The sequence below is a fragment of the Cricetulus griseus genome, chromosome 3 (assembly GCF_003668045.3).
Source record: "Cricetulus griseus strain 17A/GY chromosome 3, alternate assembly CriGri-PICRH-1.0, whole genome shotgun sequence".
Lineage (NCBI taxonomy): Eukaryota > Metazoa > Chordata > Mammalia > Rodentia > Cricetidae > Cricetulus > Cricetulus griseus.
In genome coordinates, this window is record NC_048596.1 from 14,799,377 (window position 1) to 14,817,365 (window position 17,989).

The window sequence follows — 17,989 nt, forward strand, 5'->3', positions numbered from 1 at the left end:
GATTATTGTGTGACTCCAAAGGGAAACAGGTAAGGAAGCAGGTGACACACTGATACAGAACTTAACCATTAGGAAACAGTTGTGGGTGTGGAGTTTGCTCAGTGGCTAAGAGCACTTGCTGTTTCAAGAGGCCCAGGGTAGATTCCCAGCACCCACCTAGAGGCTCAGCTCCTCCTTGGGCACCAGGCATGCAAGTGCAGTGTGCACTGACCTACATGCAGACAAAACACTCATATATGTAAAATAATAAAAAGAAAATTGCTGTAAAGCAGCACACTAGAGCAGGTCAATGTAAAACATCCACAAGGTAATCCCAGCACTGGATGGGTAACTCTTGCAAAAAAAAGTCTTGGTTACTGGGGTCATACAAGCAAAAGCTTTGGTATATTACAATATTTAAAAAGTGGGCACCAAACTCTACCCACTCTTGCAACAAATAACACATTTCATATTAACACATGTAGGGGCCTATTGTCCAAAAGGCTCTGAAGCAATGTTCTGACAAAAGCCCAAATCTCACACTCATTAGGACAGAAACACTGGGACTGAAGAGATGACTCAATGCTTTGGAGCACTTGCTGCTCTTACAGCGAACCCCAGGTTCAGTTCCCAGCACCCAATGTGTGGTTCACAACCATCCTTAACTCCAGTTCTAGGGGATCTGATGCCCTCTCCTGACTTCCCTGGGCACCAGGCATGAGCATAGTGCCCATACATACTCATACATAAAGTCAAAATAAACAAATTTAAAATAACACAAATATCAGTATTTGGAACTAATATAAGAAAATGATTTTAAGAGAGTGTCTTCTGGGGCTAGAGGTATAGCTTAGCACATGGAATAAACAAACAAACAAAAAACAAAAACAGACAACTAATTCTGATGTCACACAGACAAGAGTTGAGCTAAAACCCCAAATCAGTGAATTACTATGTGACCTCAGACAAATCATTCAATCTAAGCCTCAATTGTCATTGGTAACATAGGGATAACACTCCGTTCAGACACAAGATTTCACCAGGGTTCTTCACAGAGGCTCTTTAGCCCTATGCCTGGCAGACAGTAATGGCACAAAACTGTCTTTATCACCATCATGATGATCAAACTATAAAGTTAGCGCCATCCCCATCGTCCACACTCAAGCGAAGCTAAGAGTTACTTGCAGAGTTTAAAAGTCCCAGTCATCAGAAAGGAGACACCCAGATGCTTATACAACGGCAGCAGCTCTTTCCAATCACAGAACCTTTCATTTTCACCACCTTGGTGAAGACTAAATCAGACTGATTATCAACATCAACAAGAGAAGCTTCATCCGAGACCAGCTCGATTGTGCCGGGAATTTCCAATGAGATTTGGGTTAATGATCTAACCAGTGTGGGGTTATGGGAGGATTGTGGGGTGTTTGTTTTGTTCTCTTTCTGTTCTTTTAGAAATGGAAATAAGAGGAGAAAAGGAAGAGGAAGAAAGTTTTCAGAGCATCCCATACACCATGCGTTATTTATCACAAACACAGAGAACGGGTGATAGCAGGAGCTGGGAGGTGACTCAGCTGACAAAGGTGCTGGCTGCCAAGCCTGACCCCTGATCCACATACACATTCACACACACACACACACACACACACACACACACACACCACATCCACACTCACACACACATACACACACACTCACTCACACACACACACACTCTCTCTCTCTCTCTCTTTCTCTCTCTCTCTCTCTCACACACACACACACACACACATCCACACACACACACACTCACACTCACACACACACTCACACTCACTCTCTCTCTCTCTCTCTCTCTCACACACACACACACACACAAATAAATAAATAAACTTTAATTTTTTAAAATTATTTCACAGAGCTGAGGGCAAGCCCACTGGTAAAGGTTTTGTCTACCATGGAGGCCATGAGCTCAATCCTCAACACATTAGAAAAACAGTTATATCCGAACGAGAAAACCATGAAACAAAAGTTAGGTGAACTAGCAGTGGTGGTACATGCCTTTAATCCCAGAACTCAGGAGGCAGAGACAGGCGGATCTCTATGAGTTCGAGGCCAGCCTGGTCTACAAGAGCTAGTTCCAAGACAGCCTCCAAAGCCACAGAGAAAGCCTGTCTCGAAAAAAAAAGTCGGGTGAACTATTTCTCATACATTAAAAAGAGCTAATATCTGGACAACATATTAATACTTGCTTTAAAAGTACCGTAAATTTGCCGGGCGTTGGTGGCGTATATCTTTAATCCCAGCACTCGGGAGGCAGAGGCAGGCGGATCTCTGTGAGTTCGAGGCCAGCCTGGTCTCCAGAGTGAGTGCCAGGATAGGCTCCAAAGCTACACAGAAAAACCCTGTCTCGAAAAACCAAAAAAGAAAAAAAAAGTACCTGTAAATTTAATTATAACTTTCTGTTAATGTACCAAATATTTATACTACATTTATAGCATATAAATGTATATATTGCTCCAGAGTATAAAGAGTGTTGTGAATTGGTAAAATTACTAATACAAAATATTTTTTAACTTGTCAAAATATACTGCTATCAAAATATAAATGTCATTGTTTTGATTTCTGTGTTTCTTTTTCTTTCTTTTTTTTTTTTTTTTTGAAAGTTTGAGAGTTGACTGTGGTTTCATAAACTTTTTTTCTAAAAGAAAAAACAGGGCTAAAGAGATGGCTCAGTGCTTATGAACTTACTATTCATGCAGAGGACCTGAGTTTGGTTCCCAGCACCACAGGGCAGGTGGCACACAAGTTCCAAGGGATCTGACAGCTCTGACTGCTGCAAGTACTGGGTACACATACTCACACACTCAGGCACATACACAATCACATAAAATTAAATAAATAATTTTGATTAAAAAAAAACAGAGCTAATGTGATTGTAAAGTTATATTGGCCAAATTCATTTTTTAAAAACAATCAAAGGGAATTGTGTAAGCAGCAAGCTGCCATTCTGTCCTTTTAAAACCGTGGCTTAAATCTTCCATTTTCCACCCATGTCTTTGCTTTTCAGAATGGGTTACTAGACTGAATGTAGCTCCCATTTGCTCTACTTCTTAACCAAACTCTGCTCATCTCCTTGGATAAGAACTAAAGTGAAGTAGTATGTGTTATTTTTCTAGAACGTATAAGAAAACACCAATAATTTCATCTTTTAAAGAACATATTTCAAAAGGTACTGAGAACCAGGTGGCAAGGTGAGCACTCGAGACCCCAACACCTAGAAGACTGAAGCAGGAGAGGTCATGAGTTCCAAAGGGTCAGTTACATAGAAACTTCTTGGCCAGACTCTGAAGAGAGGGGTACCAAGAAGAGGTGATTCTGAGGAGAAAACAGCTTCTCCTAAAATTAAGAAATCAAATCAGCCACAGACAACTGGCACAGCCAACCAATAACAAATTTCAAAATAATATAAAAATTTTTAAACTTTGATTAAGAGTAGGAAGTAAACAACCAAGTTCTAAAAGAAAAAAGATACAGAAGTAAAGAAAGCCTCCAGCAGGGAGCACAAACTAGTGGTTGTTGGGTTTTGTTTTGTTTTGTTTTGTTTTGTTTTGTTTTGTTTTGTTTTGTTTTGAAGGACTAGGCCTATATGGAGCTCTAATCTCAAACAATCCTCCTGCCTCAGCCTCCCCTGTAGCTGGAGCCACAGGTACACATCCTCATGCCTGACTCAGCCTAGTATTAGCAACTACAAGGTGATATGCAAAAATTTTGAACAAAAACAAGGACACAAGAAATTGCCCCCCACACTGGGACTTCAGGGGCACCCTGAGGCATTCCCCGGCATCTTTCTGTGCTGCAGAGTGAAGGAGGACACTAGTTCAGTGCTCTAGTAAACAGCTTGGCAGCGAACCGATACCCCAAAGCTCCGGAGCTAGAGATACTGGACATTTTCTTTGTCTCCTCCTGCTTTTAAATGCAAATTACTAAGCCCTGAAGCACATTCTGCTCTATTTTTTTTATATGAAAATTACTGCAACGTGGTCCTGTTCCAGAAAGGACACCATTCATCCAAGAAAAGGGAGTGAGGACAAGCACACACACTGTATGTTCAAATGATCTCATCCAGTGAGCTGTCACCAGGTACACATGGCTTCTGTCAGGGTGGCAACCCCATTAGTGATGGAAATTCCATGTGAAGAATGAGAATTTAGTTTTTGGGTCATGCAAGGTTACCCACACATTGCAATGCCGGTGCATGCCAAACACCAATGACAAACCTAGCATCCCTTGGTTTTAACAGCACTAGCTACTTACTGGAAACTTTCAAAGTCTCAATAATAGTACAGGTTGCTATTTACGTATTTATGGCAAAATAAGAGGAACAATACTGCAATGCAAGAAATGGTGTGCTGTGAACGCTGCAACACCAGCCACTGGGCCTCTTCCGGTTAATACCCTAGAGCCTGGAGAGCTGAGCGGGAGACATACTCCATGCTAATGTATCAAGGGACTGAGATGAAAAGAACATTTTTAAACTGAAGAAAAATCAATACGTGAATCATAATTAAGAATGGTATTCACATCACTGTCACAGGTTCAAGCTTTCTACCCAAACCACACTTGCTTCAGGGGATTTCACTGCTGTCAGATAGCTATCAGCAGTGCAGCCAGCAGGACAGCCACAGCCACATAGAAAGCTAACTTACCTCTAGTCTTTCCAAGTTATATGTTAATAACTAAGTTTGCTTTAAACAAAACAAAGCCCTCTTTTCCAGCTAGAGAAGCCACATCCAAACAAAGTGGGTTTTTTGTTTTTTTTTAAGGGTACTTCCTTTACCCCTGCTCTGCCCTCAAAGACCTCAATCAACCCTGCAGGATGCCAGAGAGCCAAGACGAAACCCACCAAACATACACTTCCAATCTTTGGACTGTCAACGTGGATGTTTAAGGAAGAGGAAAAGGATTACACTGCTTTTTAAAGGTTGCTTAAATCCTTTCCAAACGTCTGTATGAGATGTGACGGAAGGGCAGCTTGGGAGGCAGCCTGTACGTTCACCTACCTATTCGGAACCCAGACAATGAATGAAGCAGATCCCTCAAGACCAGAGGCCCCAAGGGGGTTGAGTTTCCCGAATTGAAATGACAAAGCCTGTGCTTTGATGGTGTGGAAAAGTAATGGCAATCTTGGGCCTTTAAACCTACAAGTAAGTGCTTCCTAGTTCAATCCGTCCCCAAGTCCATGCCACCCTTTCAACTGTGCAATTAAGAGAAGGAGAAATTCCGGTCAACTCTCCTTGGGGGGTTGGTCTGGAGGTAGAGGACTCAAGGAGGGAGGAGGATGGAGACAGAAAGAGAAACGTCAACATTAAAAAAAAAGCAAATTTCCCACCTTTCTTAAATTCTTCCAGCATAGCGTCCAACTTGGTGTCATTGAAAACAAAGTGCAAGGGGTGGTTGTAGAATTTGGTGATGGTTTTCAAGGGAGTGCAGTCATCTGGGTCCACGAAGGCCAAGTCTTTGACAAAGAGCAAGTCCACGATGTTGGAACGCTCTCCCTCGAACACTGGGATCCGCGTGTAGCCACTCTCCATGATTTCGGACATGGTGTTGAAGTCCAGGATAGCCTCGCCGGTGATCATGAAGCAGTCCCGGAGGGGAGTCATCACGTCCTCTACCGTCTTGGTGCGGAGCTCCAGCGCGCCTTGGATGATGTTCAGCTCCTCCTTAACGAGGTCGTTATAGGGGTCAGTGACCCGCAGCATCTCCAGCAGTTTTTCCCGGTTATAGACAGTGCCTATCTCCTGGCCCAGGACGCAGTCCAGCAGTTTGCTAACCGGGTAAGAAGCAGGGAAGGTCATCATCATGAAAAACTTGGTGAGGAAGATGGTGTTGGCCCCCACGGCCAGGCCGTGTCGGGAGCAGATGGCTTGGGGCACGATCTCCCCGAAGATGACGATGCCGATGGTGGAGACCACCACTGCCACAAGGCCTGAGCCCGCGATGTCGTCGAGCAGGATGGTGAGCGTGGTGTTGACCAGCACGTTGCCCAGCAGCAGCGAGCACAGCAGGTAGTTGCCCTGCCTGCGCACCGGCTCGATGCGCTTGGCGTAATTCTTCTCCTTCTCGGTGCCGCAGTTTTGCACGATGCGCAGCTCCATCGGGTCCAGAGCCATGAGCCCCAGGTTGAGGCCGCTGAACATGCCTGACAGGCACAGCAGCAGCGAGATGAAGATCACTTGCAGCCAGAAGGGCAGCAGGAACTTCTTCTCCTCGCCCACGATCATCTTGGTGTCCTCGCCGTCGTGGTAGATCCAGGTGGTCTCGGCCCACGGGGGAGGCGGGAGTCCGGCCACCCCCGCGCCACCCTTGCCCCCGACGGCGCCGCTCGCAGCCCCGGAGCTGCCGGAGCCCAGGGCGGGCGTGGAGAGGGACGTGCACAGGTAATAGGACTTGCTCTTCTCCATCTTGCGCAGCGGTTTGATCTCAATCTCGATGATGCCCGAGGTGCGGCGGTTGAGAATGATGTGGGGCAAGATGATGATGTCTGAGGTGCGGATGCCGCAGCGCTGGGGGCCGCTGTCCGGCTCCGGAGGCGCGGGGCCCCCCAGCCCGCGCTCGCCGGGCGTGTGCCGGCGCCGCTCGTGCTCAGTGAAGGCGATGCGGGACCACGTCTCGTTGTTGATGTTCTGCCCGTACACCCGCAGCTTGACCCGGGTCCGCTCGCTCACCCGCAGCGCACCCCCTTCCATGAACGACACGTCGTTCGTGTCCTCCAGCCGCAGCCCGATGATCACGGTCTCCTCGTTCTCGCCGGCCGCCGCGCAGCCGCCCGCGCCGCAGCAGCAGCTCAGCAGTAGCAGCGGCAGCAGCCGGCCCGCTGCTGCCTGCAGGACCCCCCGGCCGCGGGCACTGAGGCTGCGGCGCGCCGCCATCTTCCAAGTGGGCAGTGCAGCGGCTGCCTGCCCGCCCGCCATCTTTACTTCGGGTTCACAAGCGCCACAGCCAATCATAGGGTGGCTGCTCCAGCTGAGGCTTCATCCTTCCCACCCGGCGGCGCGAGCGCAGGCACCGGCGCCCGAGCAGGACTGCAGCCGCGCGTCCGCGCCCGGCGCTCCGCAGTCCGCCTCTCTGAATGACACGGACTCGGACCGAGCCAGCGGAGGAACCCCCGGGCTCGCGGGAGGAGGGAGGGGAGGGAGGGGAGTGCCAGCCGCTCCCGCGAGAGGCAGCTCGGTCAGCCAATCAAAGGCGGGGGCCCGCCTTCCCAGCCAGGGGGCTGGAATGGGGGCGTGGTCGCGGCCGGCGTGCCGCACCAATGGCACGGGAGGTGGGCGGGGAGACGAGGGCCACTGTCCTGCTCAGCATGCCAAGTTTCCAACTGAAAGGCGCGTGACTCTTGTGTATGCGAGGGGAGGAGGCGTGGCCGTCCCGGGCCCAAGAGCCAGTCAAACACGAGCGCTGTAGGGAAAGGGGCGTGGTCTCCCTCCAGGCGGCCAATGAAAAGGAGCGCTCCGCGGGTGCGGCGCTCCCTGTGGGGTCTCTGTAGTAGATCCCCGCGCGTGGCTTGGCAGCCCTGCCGTACTGCCCCGGGGCGCGAGGCCGCGGGTCCTCGCGGCAGGGCTTTGCGGCCTCCACGGGGCTCCGTGTCGGTGCCGAAAGGGCCGAGTCCTCCTGCCCTGGGTGCTCCAGACCCGACTGCAGACGGCTGAGGGTGCACGAAGCCTAAAATCAAATCGGGGGACTGGTCAAGCCCCCGGCCCACTGCTCCTGCCTACCGCTGCCCGGGAGATTGGCGGTGACAGGGTGGCCCTAGCAACGCTGTGGACCCGCTGTCTTCACGCCTCTGAGCGCCCTCAGCGGCTCACGGTCACCTGGCGCCACCTGCCGGTCCTCGCGGACGTAATGTTTTCTAGACCTCAGCAAACTCCAAGTGTGCCCAAGTAAAGGGTGGGCAAGTTAGTGGGCAGCTTTTCCCCAGCTTTAATCATAGGAGTTCTAATGCACTCGTGCTATAATCACAGAATTAGATGGGACCTGTTGGTTTTTTTATGGGCATTCAGGCAATTTGGGGAAATAGGAAGAGGAGAACATCCCTAGAAAGCCCATAAAAGCTTATAATTTATTTATTTGGGGGGGCTCTCTGCGTAGCTCTGGCTGTCTTAGTCCCAGCACTTGGGAGGCATAGGGAACTCACTTTGTAGACCAGGCTGTCCTCGAATTCACAGAGATCCGCATGCCTCTGCCTCCTAAGTGCCGGGACTACAGGTGCGAGCCACCGCCTGTATTCCGGCCAAACGCTGCTACCTCTGGAGAAGATAGACTGGAGCATGGGTCACCAGCCCCTCGAGCGCATGGCATAGAGAATTAGATGTGCTAGCACAGAAGTTGTCAAATTGCACAAGTTAAGTGTTTTTTTTTATGTTTCCCATTCTTTGTATTCTGTAATCACATTATGTGATTTACACCCTTTTTGTTTACACCCAAAACGTTTTTTATAATTTCCAGGACAATTAATTTCCAGGCTCATTTCAGCGGTCTCCTTACCCGCTGCTCCTCTTTTATGCCCGGAGGCTTATCCTCCCCTGGCCAGGCAGCTAGTGACTTGTCAAACAAGCGTCTGGTGCTCCCTTGTTTGAACACTCCCCTGAATCCTCGTCCCCTGGGGTAAAAGCCCAAGAACCCAGGTCACCTACAAGGTGCCGCATCTCTGCCCTAGCATTTCCTCTGCCTCAGCCAGGCTTTCTCATAGCTGTTTTGCAGTCACTGCAGGGGGATTCCGCTGGGGTCTTTGTCTATTTCTTGAGGAGAGGAGGACTCAACTTCTTCCAGATGCCAACATAGCCCCCCTCCAAGGCTTCACCCAAAGGCCACTATATGCTGGCTCTCCTTTATTTTTCTTCAAAGCAAAGATCTCTTACTAATATTATAGATAAATCATTAATTTGGTGAAGAATCTGTCCTTTCTCAAGAATTGTGTCTGTCTGCACTGTGGACTGCTATATCACCACGGTCTAGAACAACCATAGTGACGTCATGTGAAAAGTGTGAGATAAAGGGACTTTGACCATTTCAAATAAATATTCACCTCTAGCCCTAACCTTCTGATTTCTGATGTTCCTCTCCTACTTCCTACTCCCATATTGCTACATTGAAAAAATTAGTTCTTAGGTTTCTTATGTGTTTATGTGTTTAAAAGAGTGGTTTTTAAGCTGGGTGGTGGTGACATATACCTTTAGTCCCAGCACTCACTAGGGCGGGCAGGGGGGTCCTCTGTGTGTTTGAAGCTAGCTGGTCTACATAGTGAGTTCCAGGACAGCCAGGGCTATACAGAGAAACCCTGTCTTGAAAAACAAACAAGAACAAACAAACAAAAGCAGCATTTGGGATTTGTAGGGATATCTGACAAACGTTAAGGACAAACACAGTCCTTCTAAGCCAGCTGATTGAAAATGGAGTCTTTTTAACGTAATAGAAAAATGTGGCCCCAGGTGTGTTCCGGGCTCAGAGAGAAGGCAGTTAAAGTTTCTCTATACTGAATGCAGTTTGGAATGGGGCTGTGGAGAGAGCAAGAAGTACTTGCCAGACAGACCTACAGACATTTCCTGTGCATGCAGAGAAAGCAACAGTTAGGAAAGTGTGGTCTTAGCAGCCTAGATGCTAGTGAGAAGTTCAAGACTTGAGTAAAACAGACAAGGACCTGCCCAGCAGACACAATAAAATAAAACAGCTTTAGATTCCCTCGGGGGATTGCTGGGTGATCTACGTCCTCAGTGGTGCACTCTTTGTGAATACCCAAGACACAAAACGCAGTGTAGACACCTGAGCCAGTGGCTTCCCCTACCATGAGCCTTGTCCTTAGGGTTCTGGGGCTTTTTAAACTCAAAGACTTGCTCCTTCCTTAGAAAAAAAACACCGGCCGGTGTGGGCTTGTAGTAGGTACAGGCGTTCCAATCTGTCACTCTAGGGATAGAAGGTAAAGTCAATGGTGTTATAGGGGGGTCTCTTCTGAAATTTGGAGAGAAAAAATAGCCCCACAAATCCCTAACTTCTGACCATATTTTACCTCCATACAAAAGCCACTTAAGGACTGAGTTTCATAAAGGGTGGCCACCAATGTTCAACCCTCGCTGCGTTTTGACTTTGCCTGACCTTGGATGAGTCATTCAAGCAAAGCCAAAACCTCCCTGTAAACACCTTCCCTAGCTAAATTTTCCTTCCCAGAATTCTTCACTAGAAAATAAAGGAGCAGAATGACAGCTCAATTTTTTTTCTGTGCAGAAGGAGAACTCCCAAGTCTGCAGGCTCTGGAATTCTGCAGCCAAACCCAAATGTCTCTCTACGGTTGAGACATTGGGTTTTCTAAAAGACAGCAAGAAAAATAAAAATAGTTCTCCATCCATTTTGTCAACCTAAGGTCTAATTAATAGAGAAGATTTTGTAATGAAGTTTGCTGGGTTGTAAAAGGCACTCAAAGTTAACGCTCTAAGTGGGATTTGGGGGTTGGGGTGTAGACCCCAAGGCCTTGAACATCTAAGCATAAGTTCTACTGCTGAGCTACACTCCAGCTGAGTGACATCTGAATGCCACTGGAACACAAAGTCTTCAGAGGAAAACCAGGAACTTAGAAAACACTGGACGAACTTGCCCTAAAATCCAATCTGCTGGCCCAGAGCAATTTCTCGGAAGCAAAACTGCACTTTCTTAAAAACACAGAACCCTTTTAGGCAAGAATGAGAATTTTCCACGAGTTCTATGGTAAACTCACTATCTTAAGAGGCCTGCAGGCTTTTGTTTAGGACTTTCCCATATCCCTCCTTCTTCTAGGTATTTTCTGGACACTGTTACTGGGAAGAAAAGGGGAAATGCGGCTTTGACAGTTGTGAGAAAAGATTTCTCCTTTGAAAAGGGTCTGGATTCTTTGCATGCTGGGCTTTGCTAAAACCTGGTCCTCAACTAGGCAATAGGAAGTGAGCATATGAGAAGCCACCCCCCTAATGCAGCCTTATGGATGGCCCATTGCCTCTTCTCGCTCTGCCTCCTCCCTCCCTCCTCTTCCTCCAATCATCTATCCCCCCACCCCCGTTGAGTACACCTACAGTAAGGACTTGGCAGGTGAACAGTACTCAGCACCTTTTAAAATGACATTCCCAGGAGGTGGGGAATTGGCAGAGTGTTTTCCTAGTCCCAGGTTCAGTTCAAAGCACCCCTTAAAACCAGGCCTGAGCAGACATACCTAGAATCCTAACATCGGGAGTCAGAGGCATATGGATTGGAAGTTCAAGGTCATCAGTTAAATAGCAAGGTCATGGGCAGCCTGGGCTACATCAAGAGTTTGTTCCCCCGCCTGCATTTGGTGGGGTGAGGGTGGAGTAGGTGGAGAGATAGTGTTGGGATGGACGAAAGAATAAACACCAGGGCTCAAATGCAAGAATCCGAGCCGTCCATGAGAATCATACCTGCACACTTTCTCTCAAGCTAGCTAAGTCGGCTCCCACAGGGTTTGATTCTGAGGATGAAGCTAAAACCCACTTGTCAGTTCACCAACTCTTCCTGGGCATAGACCAAACTCCCACAAAATGCAAGTACAAAATGCTGCTGCTCCGCCTGTGAATGACCCTGTCTCTTTACCCTTAACCACAGCATATGATGCCAGGCTGGGCACGAGGCTCCGAGCAGCCAGGGAGGGAAGCTGGCCACCGAGACCGCAGAAGGGGCATCCGACAGGCACTTCTGGGCAGAGCAGTCTCTTGTGCCCAGGCCCCAGAGGCCAGCTTTGTGCTGGAGAAATCGCTTCCTGTGCCCATGCCCTACTAGAGGGCAAGACAGTCACGTCGTTTTGAAGGTGCATGTTTTCCACAGAGACAGAACTCGATGCACTGGCCCGCTCCAGGAAAGTTAGCATGTAAAATGCCCTGAGGAATAAAGTGTACTGATGATGTCGGGGGAAAAAAAAATTCTGCTGCTCTTTCCAATTCCTCTAAAGAACCTGCAGATTGTACCTCTTACTAAGCTGAAGATTTAACTTGTTTCTTATACCTCTCTGAAATCATTTGCTTCCTTACAGTTCTTTTTATCTCTGTGTGTCTGTGTGTGGAGGTCAGATGACAACCTCCCATGTCTGTCCTTACCTTTCTGTCTTGTTTGTTGTTTTTTTTTGTTTTTTGTTTTTTTTCCACTGTAGGTGCCAGGCTAGCTGGCGTGTGGGGTTTGGGATTCTCCTGGCTTCACCTCGAGTGTCCTAGTAGAACCGCTGGGATTGCAGACAGAGGTGTCACTGTGTCACCCTGGCACAGCGTCACTTTCCCCACTAAGCCATCTCCTGCCTTACATTTTATTTTCTTATTTATGTATTTATGCATTTGAGGTGTGTGCCCCAGGATCTCATATATTTCAGGCTGCTTTTGAACTTGCTATGTGGCTGGAATTACAGGCATGCACAACCAAAAGTGTTATATCCATGTTGGTGCAATTGCCAATTCAATATTGTAGTTCCCCAGTGCCTGGAACTGTGCTTAGAACTCATTAGAGAAGCAATCTATACAAACAGATAGATCTATCAATAAATGAGGAAAAAGAAATGGGGTAGTGCATATAACACTTTTTATTATATGCTAGAAGGATGGAGCTTGATTGGCCAGCCAGCCAAGCCTACTTGGCTGAGTTCCAGGACTTATCTAAAAAACAGATAGATAGATAGATAGATAGATAGATAGATAGATAGATAGATAATAGACAGACAGACAGAGCAGGTGGATGGCCTCTAAGGAACAACACCTGAAGTTGTCCTCTGACTTACAGTACTCTCACACACAGAGACAAACACACACACACACACACACACACACACACACACACACACACACACACTTAACTAAGCATCACTGACCAGCTGTCTTCACCAGCTCCCTGATACCATCTCTTACAAGAACACTAACTCACTGAATCAGGATCCATCCCTTACAACTCCATTAACCTTAATTTACTTCATTAGAAATTCCTCCTTGCCAGGCAGTAGTGGCACACGCCTTTGATCCCAGCATTTGAACTCAGAAGCAGGTGGATCTCTGTGAGTTCGAGGCCAGCCTGGTCTACAGGATGAGTTCCAGGACAGCCAGGGCTGCACAGAGAAACCCTGTCTTGAAAAAACAAAAGAGAAAAAGAAAAGAAATTCCTTCCTCCTTCCCCCCTCTTCCTCTGCTTCCTCCTCCACTTCCTCTTCTTTTTTAGTTTGATGTTTCTGTGTTGTTTTGAGTTGTACCATTTACCCCAAGCTGACTTCAAACTCTCAATTCTCCTGCCTCAGCCTCCCAAGTGCTGGGATAACAGGCATGTGCATATCTGGTTAGAGTGCCCATTTTAAAATAGAACCATACTAAAAAGTATGCTTCAAAATATGACTAGAGGAGAGTGGCGTGAATATTAATGCCTACCGAAGGGACAGAGAGAAAGGTGAAAAGCCGTATTAACCAATGGGAAAGCAGAGTTGAGGCTGTGGAGGCAACACTAATTTAGAACTGTGCCGTTGGGAAGTCAGTTCTATAGCCCATGAAGAGGACCAGTGGGATGTTTGGGAGTTGTAGGGGTTGGTCTGTAATGGGCTGAATGCCAGTTTTAGTGACAAGGTTTTACTGTCTGAGTCAGGTGTCATGAGAAACTCTCAGTCAAAGCATTGTTTTGTAGAAAGTTAGCCTGGCAGGTACCAGGACAGCAGTGTAAAGGCCCTGATGATTTAGCAATTTAGGAAAGTTCACTTTCTGTTTGTTTATTCCTGCCTGTGTGTGTGTGTACATGCATCTGATCACATATGAGTAAAGAATATGTATGCACTTAAAGGCCAGAGGTCAACAATGGGAGTTCTCTTCTGTCACTCTCTAGTGAACCTAAGTCTCACTAATTCAGCAAGGTTGCCTGGCCAGTGAGCTCCAGGGAGCCAGCTGTCTCCACATGCCCAACACTGGAGTTAAGCTCCACCACACCTAGCTTTTACATAGTTCTGGGGATCAGAACTCAGGTCCTCAAGCTTGTGGTAGAGCACTTTCCTGAGCAAGCATCTTCCTGGCCCAAATGTGAGGAACTGCTGCCACTGGGTGGAAAACATCTGCACAGTTTACAAAGAGCTTTCTCATACACAGTCCTGTGTCACTTACAGATGTAGATTCATCCTGAGGAATGAGTCACTGGGCAATTTTGTCACTATGTAAATGTCAAGTGCACTTAAACCAACCTGAATGGTGCAAGTTCATCACTCCATGTGGCCTCTTGTGGTAACCTTGAGATGTGAGGCTCCACCAGACTCACAGATCACACTGTCTTCCAGTGTGATAACTTATTAAAAAATAATAAGTAAAAGGAATACACTTTAACATAACAACAAAAAGTATAGTACAATCATAGGCATGGTGGCACTCAAGACACTGAGGCAGGGGAATGGTAAGTTCTAGGCCAGCCTGAATTACACACACACACACACACACACACACACACACACACACACACACACCAGATCAGGAGCAAAGTTATTTATTCTCATTATCACACATTATGTACTACACAGAATTGTCTACACTACTGTTCCGTGAGTGGCAGGGGTAGGCTTGCTTATTCCCAAACAGTAAGTGATGTGCTGTCCTATGACATTTGACATTGTATGTTACTAAGCTGGGAATGTTTCAGCTGCACACTATAATCTGTTTTAATGTGTGTGTGTATGTGTGCCCATGTAGTTTGGGTACATCATGTGCTCGAAGGTGCATCAGAGGCCAAAGGCCATTTGACCACCAGGGGACGGAGTTACAGGCATTTGTGAATCACCTGATATGGGTGCTGGGAACCAAACCAGATCCTCTGGGGGAGAGGCGCAAGCTCTTTCGTGCTGAGCATCTCTCTAGCCCATCTCTACTATCATCTTAAGGGGCCAGCACCATATCTAGCACAAAGCTTCATTACCTTAAATCGCCCCTCACAGCTAAGACACACCCCTTCTCCAGCCACACAGAGGACAGGGACAAAGATCAATACCACATGCCACAAGAGTCTCCAAAAGATTAGGATGGGACATCCCAGCTTCCATCCAGGAGGCCCATACCTGATCTCAAGCTGCTGTCCTCAGGGTCCCAATGGGAATTAGGAATTTCAGAGCAAGTATATAGTTTCCCAGGTTGGCCTGGACTCCGGATCAAAGCCAGACTCCCTGGGACATTCTGTTTAACTCTTAAAAATGTTTAGCATGAGGCATCATTACCACACATCCATAATCCCTACACCTAGGAAACTGAGAGGAGAAGATCACCTCATAAAGCCCATGTCAAAAACGCAAACAGGGACTGGAGAGATGGCAGTGGGGGGGTGGGATGGAGCACTTACTGATCTTGCAAAGGACTCAGGTTTGGTTCCAACATCCACATGAGGGCTCACAGCCCTTCAGTAACCCCAGCCCCAGAGGCTCCAAAGCCCTCTTCTGGCCTCCATAGACACTGGGCTTACATGGTGCTTCTGCATACACACTGAAGGAACGCTCATACATGTAAAAAAAAAAAGTACAAATGTTGAAAAACTCACTCAAAAACCAGGCAGTGGTGGCACATGCCTTTAATCCCAGCACTTGGGAGACAGAAGCAGGTGGTTCGAGGCCAGCCTGGTCTACAGAGCGAGTTCCAGGACAGCCAGGGCTATGCAGGGAAACCCTGTCTCAAAAAAACCAAGTAAAGAAGTAAATCAATTGTAATGCACTGAGCTGTATCCCCCTGCCCCAGGGTTTCTCTGTGTAGACGGTCCACCCACACAGCCTCAGCTTCTCCTTCCGTGAAATCTGAGAAAGCAGCACCAGGGGTGGGGGTGGGGTGGGGGTTGAGGGATCTGCTCTCAGCAAAGGTGCCCTGGTTATGTGGCTGGGTCCATGAGGAAGGAAAAAGCCCCCCCTCCCCCCCGCCGGGGGAAGTTGCCACTTTTAAAGGGTGGCACTGAGTCCCTGAGTTTCTACATTATTTAAAAGGAAAAATAAAGGTATCTAAGATCTCTCCTTCATGGTGCTTCCGTAGGTAGATCCAGTTGAAAGGAATAATAAGGTTAATTGATAAAAAAAAGAGAACGTAAGGACGGTTAATAAAAGATGAACGGGCAGGCCCAGAAGCCACAGCAGTCCCCCTGCACTTGCTGTGTGGACCTCCCCTCCCCAGCACTTGACATTTGAGGCCCTGCATTCTAAAGGAAGCTCATTTACCATTCATAAAGGAAGCTATATAGGAAAAGCTTGTTAACTCTGGGGACAGAGGCTAAACTGCCGGGGCCACTTCATCTGGCACAGTTAGGCTCTAAGTGATATGTCAAATTACCATAAGCAGCCACGGCCCTCTGCTTCCCTCCTGTGAGCCTACCTGCCATGCTCCACAGGCCTGCTTGGCTGCTGCTTGTAATGAATTAAAGATATGTCACGGGTTATCATTAGGATTGCATAATTCCAGCTTCACTCTTGCAAATGAGTTCAGTCTGGGAGCTGGGGAGGTAACTCAGTGAAAGTTTGCCACACAAGCATGAGGCCTGAGTTGGATCTCTGGTACTCAGATAAAGTAAATAAATTATATGTGCATACATATTAAAGCCTGGTATGGTGGCTTTACTTACAATCCCAGGACTGAGGTGGAGAGAGGCAGACCCCAGGAGCCAGTCTAGATTACTCAGCAAGCACCAAACCAATTAAAGACCCTGTCTCAAAAAAAAAAAAAAATGAAGGTGGACAGTGCCCAAGGAGTGATACCCAAGGTAGACCTCTGACCTACACAGACACAGACTTCAACAAAAGCTCTCTACTGGATGCTAGGGTGATATATAAAGATATATATATATATATATATATATATATATATATATATTGAATATATATTGAATATATGTATATTGAATATATATATATATTATATATATATATATTGAATTAAGAATGAGGAGTTGGAGAGGTGACTCAGCAGCTAAGAGCACTTGATGCTCTTGCAAAGTTTGGTTTGAGTTTGGTTCCCAGCACCCAAATTTGGTGAGCCACAACTGCCTGTAGCTCCGGCTCAGGGAACCTGACGCCATCTCTGGACACACACAGCATACACTCACAGACACATAAATTCTTAAAAGTACTTAAGAATGGTACAAGAAAGGTCACTCTCCCCCCTCCACCCTAGTTTAGAAAAACCGATACCTCTCTGGGCTCAGGCCCCAGCCACAGTGACGGGGTTAAATGCACCAAGAAAGCTGAGATCGTCAGTAAATACTAGACCACTGGGTGCCTCCCTCAGAAACAGGTGAGGAAAACTGAGATCAGCCAGCGTGCTAAATACACGGGCTCCTTCTGTGGCAAGACCAAAGAGATGGGCTGTGGGCATCGGACACCGTGGTTACCGAATGAGAAAAGTGGCTGGTGGCACCTGGACCTTCGACACCACTCCTGCTGTCCCTGTCACATCTGCCACCAGAGAACTGAAGGAACAGAAGGACCAGCAGAAGCTAAGTTCTTAGACAGCCCCAGCCTGCAACAAATGTGTCAACGTCTGTAAGAATAAAGAAATGAAAGGCGAGTCTAATCAACCTTTCTCTTTATGGTGTCCCTCTGGAAGAGCCATCCTGCTCTCTCAGGGAGCCTGCAGTCGGTTATAACGGTGCACATAGGGAACTCTAGAGCCAATCAAGGTTACTGAGACAAACAGAGCTGGAAAAACTGTCAAAGTCAGGGATGAGAGCTGAACCCACTCAGAATTCTGAGACTTTCCCAGACTTCCTTTGAACTCACAGAGATCAACCGGCGTCTGCCTCCCAAGTGCTGGGATTAAAGGCAGGCACTGCCTCTGCCCAGTGAGATCTCTTTGAAAAGAGGAATCTGCCCTTAGAATTCATCCCAGTGTTTTATAGGCCGAAACATTCTCAAACTCCTAACTGAAAATCTCTTGGACCATGCTAACAATATGCCCAAACACCTTTTGCCTGGAGCTCAGAATGAATAAGATTTTCCTATCAAATCCCTCCATTGTTGAAGGTTATTATTTATTTT

The 17,989-nt window shown here is 47.4% G+C and overlaps 1 protein-coding gene across 3 annotated transcripts in view; it reads right to left on the bottom strand.

Moving 5' to 3' along the window:
• Positions 1-7,164, bottom strand: part of LOC100765482 (metal transporter CNNM2) — a 135,645-nt gene extending 128,481 nt beyond the window's left edge. For 2 of the 3 annotated variants that reach the window (XM_027407100.2, XM_027407099.2), the window contains exon 1: positions 5,348-7,158. In XM_027407100.2, coding sequence (XP_027262901.1) covers positions 5,348-6,968 — 1,621 coding nt within the window. In that variant the 5' untranslated portion in view covers positions 6,969-7,158. Of the gene's footprint in view, positions 1-5,347 lie in introns of all 3 variants that reach the window. The other variant, XM_027407101.2, reaches the window with a different exon arrangement.
• Between the last annotated feature and the right edge of the window lie 10,825 nt (positions 7,165-17,989).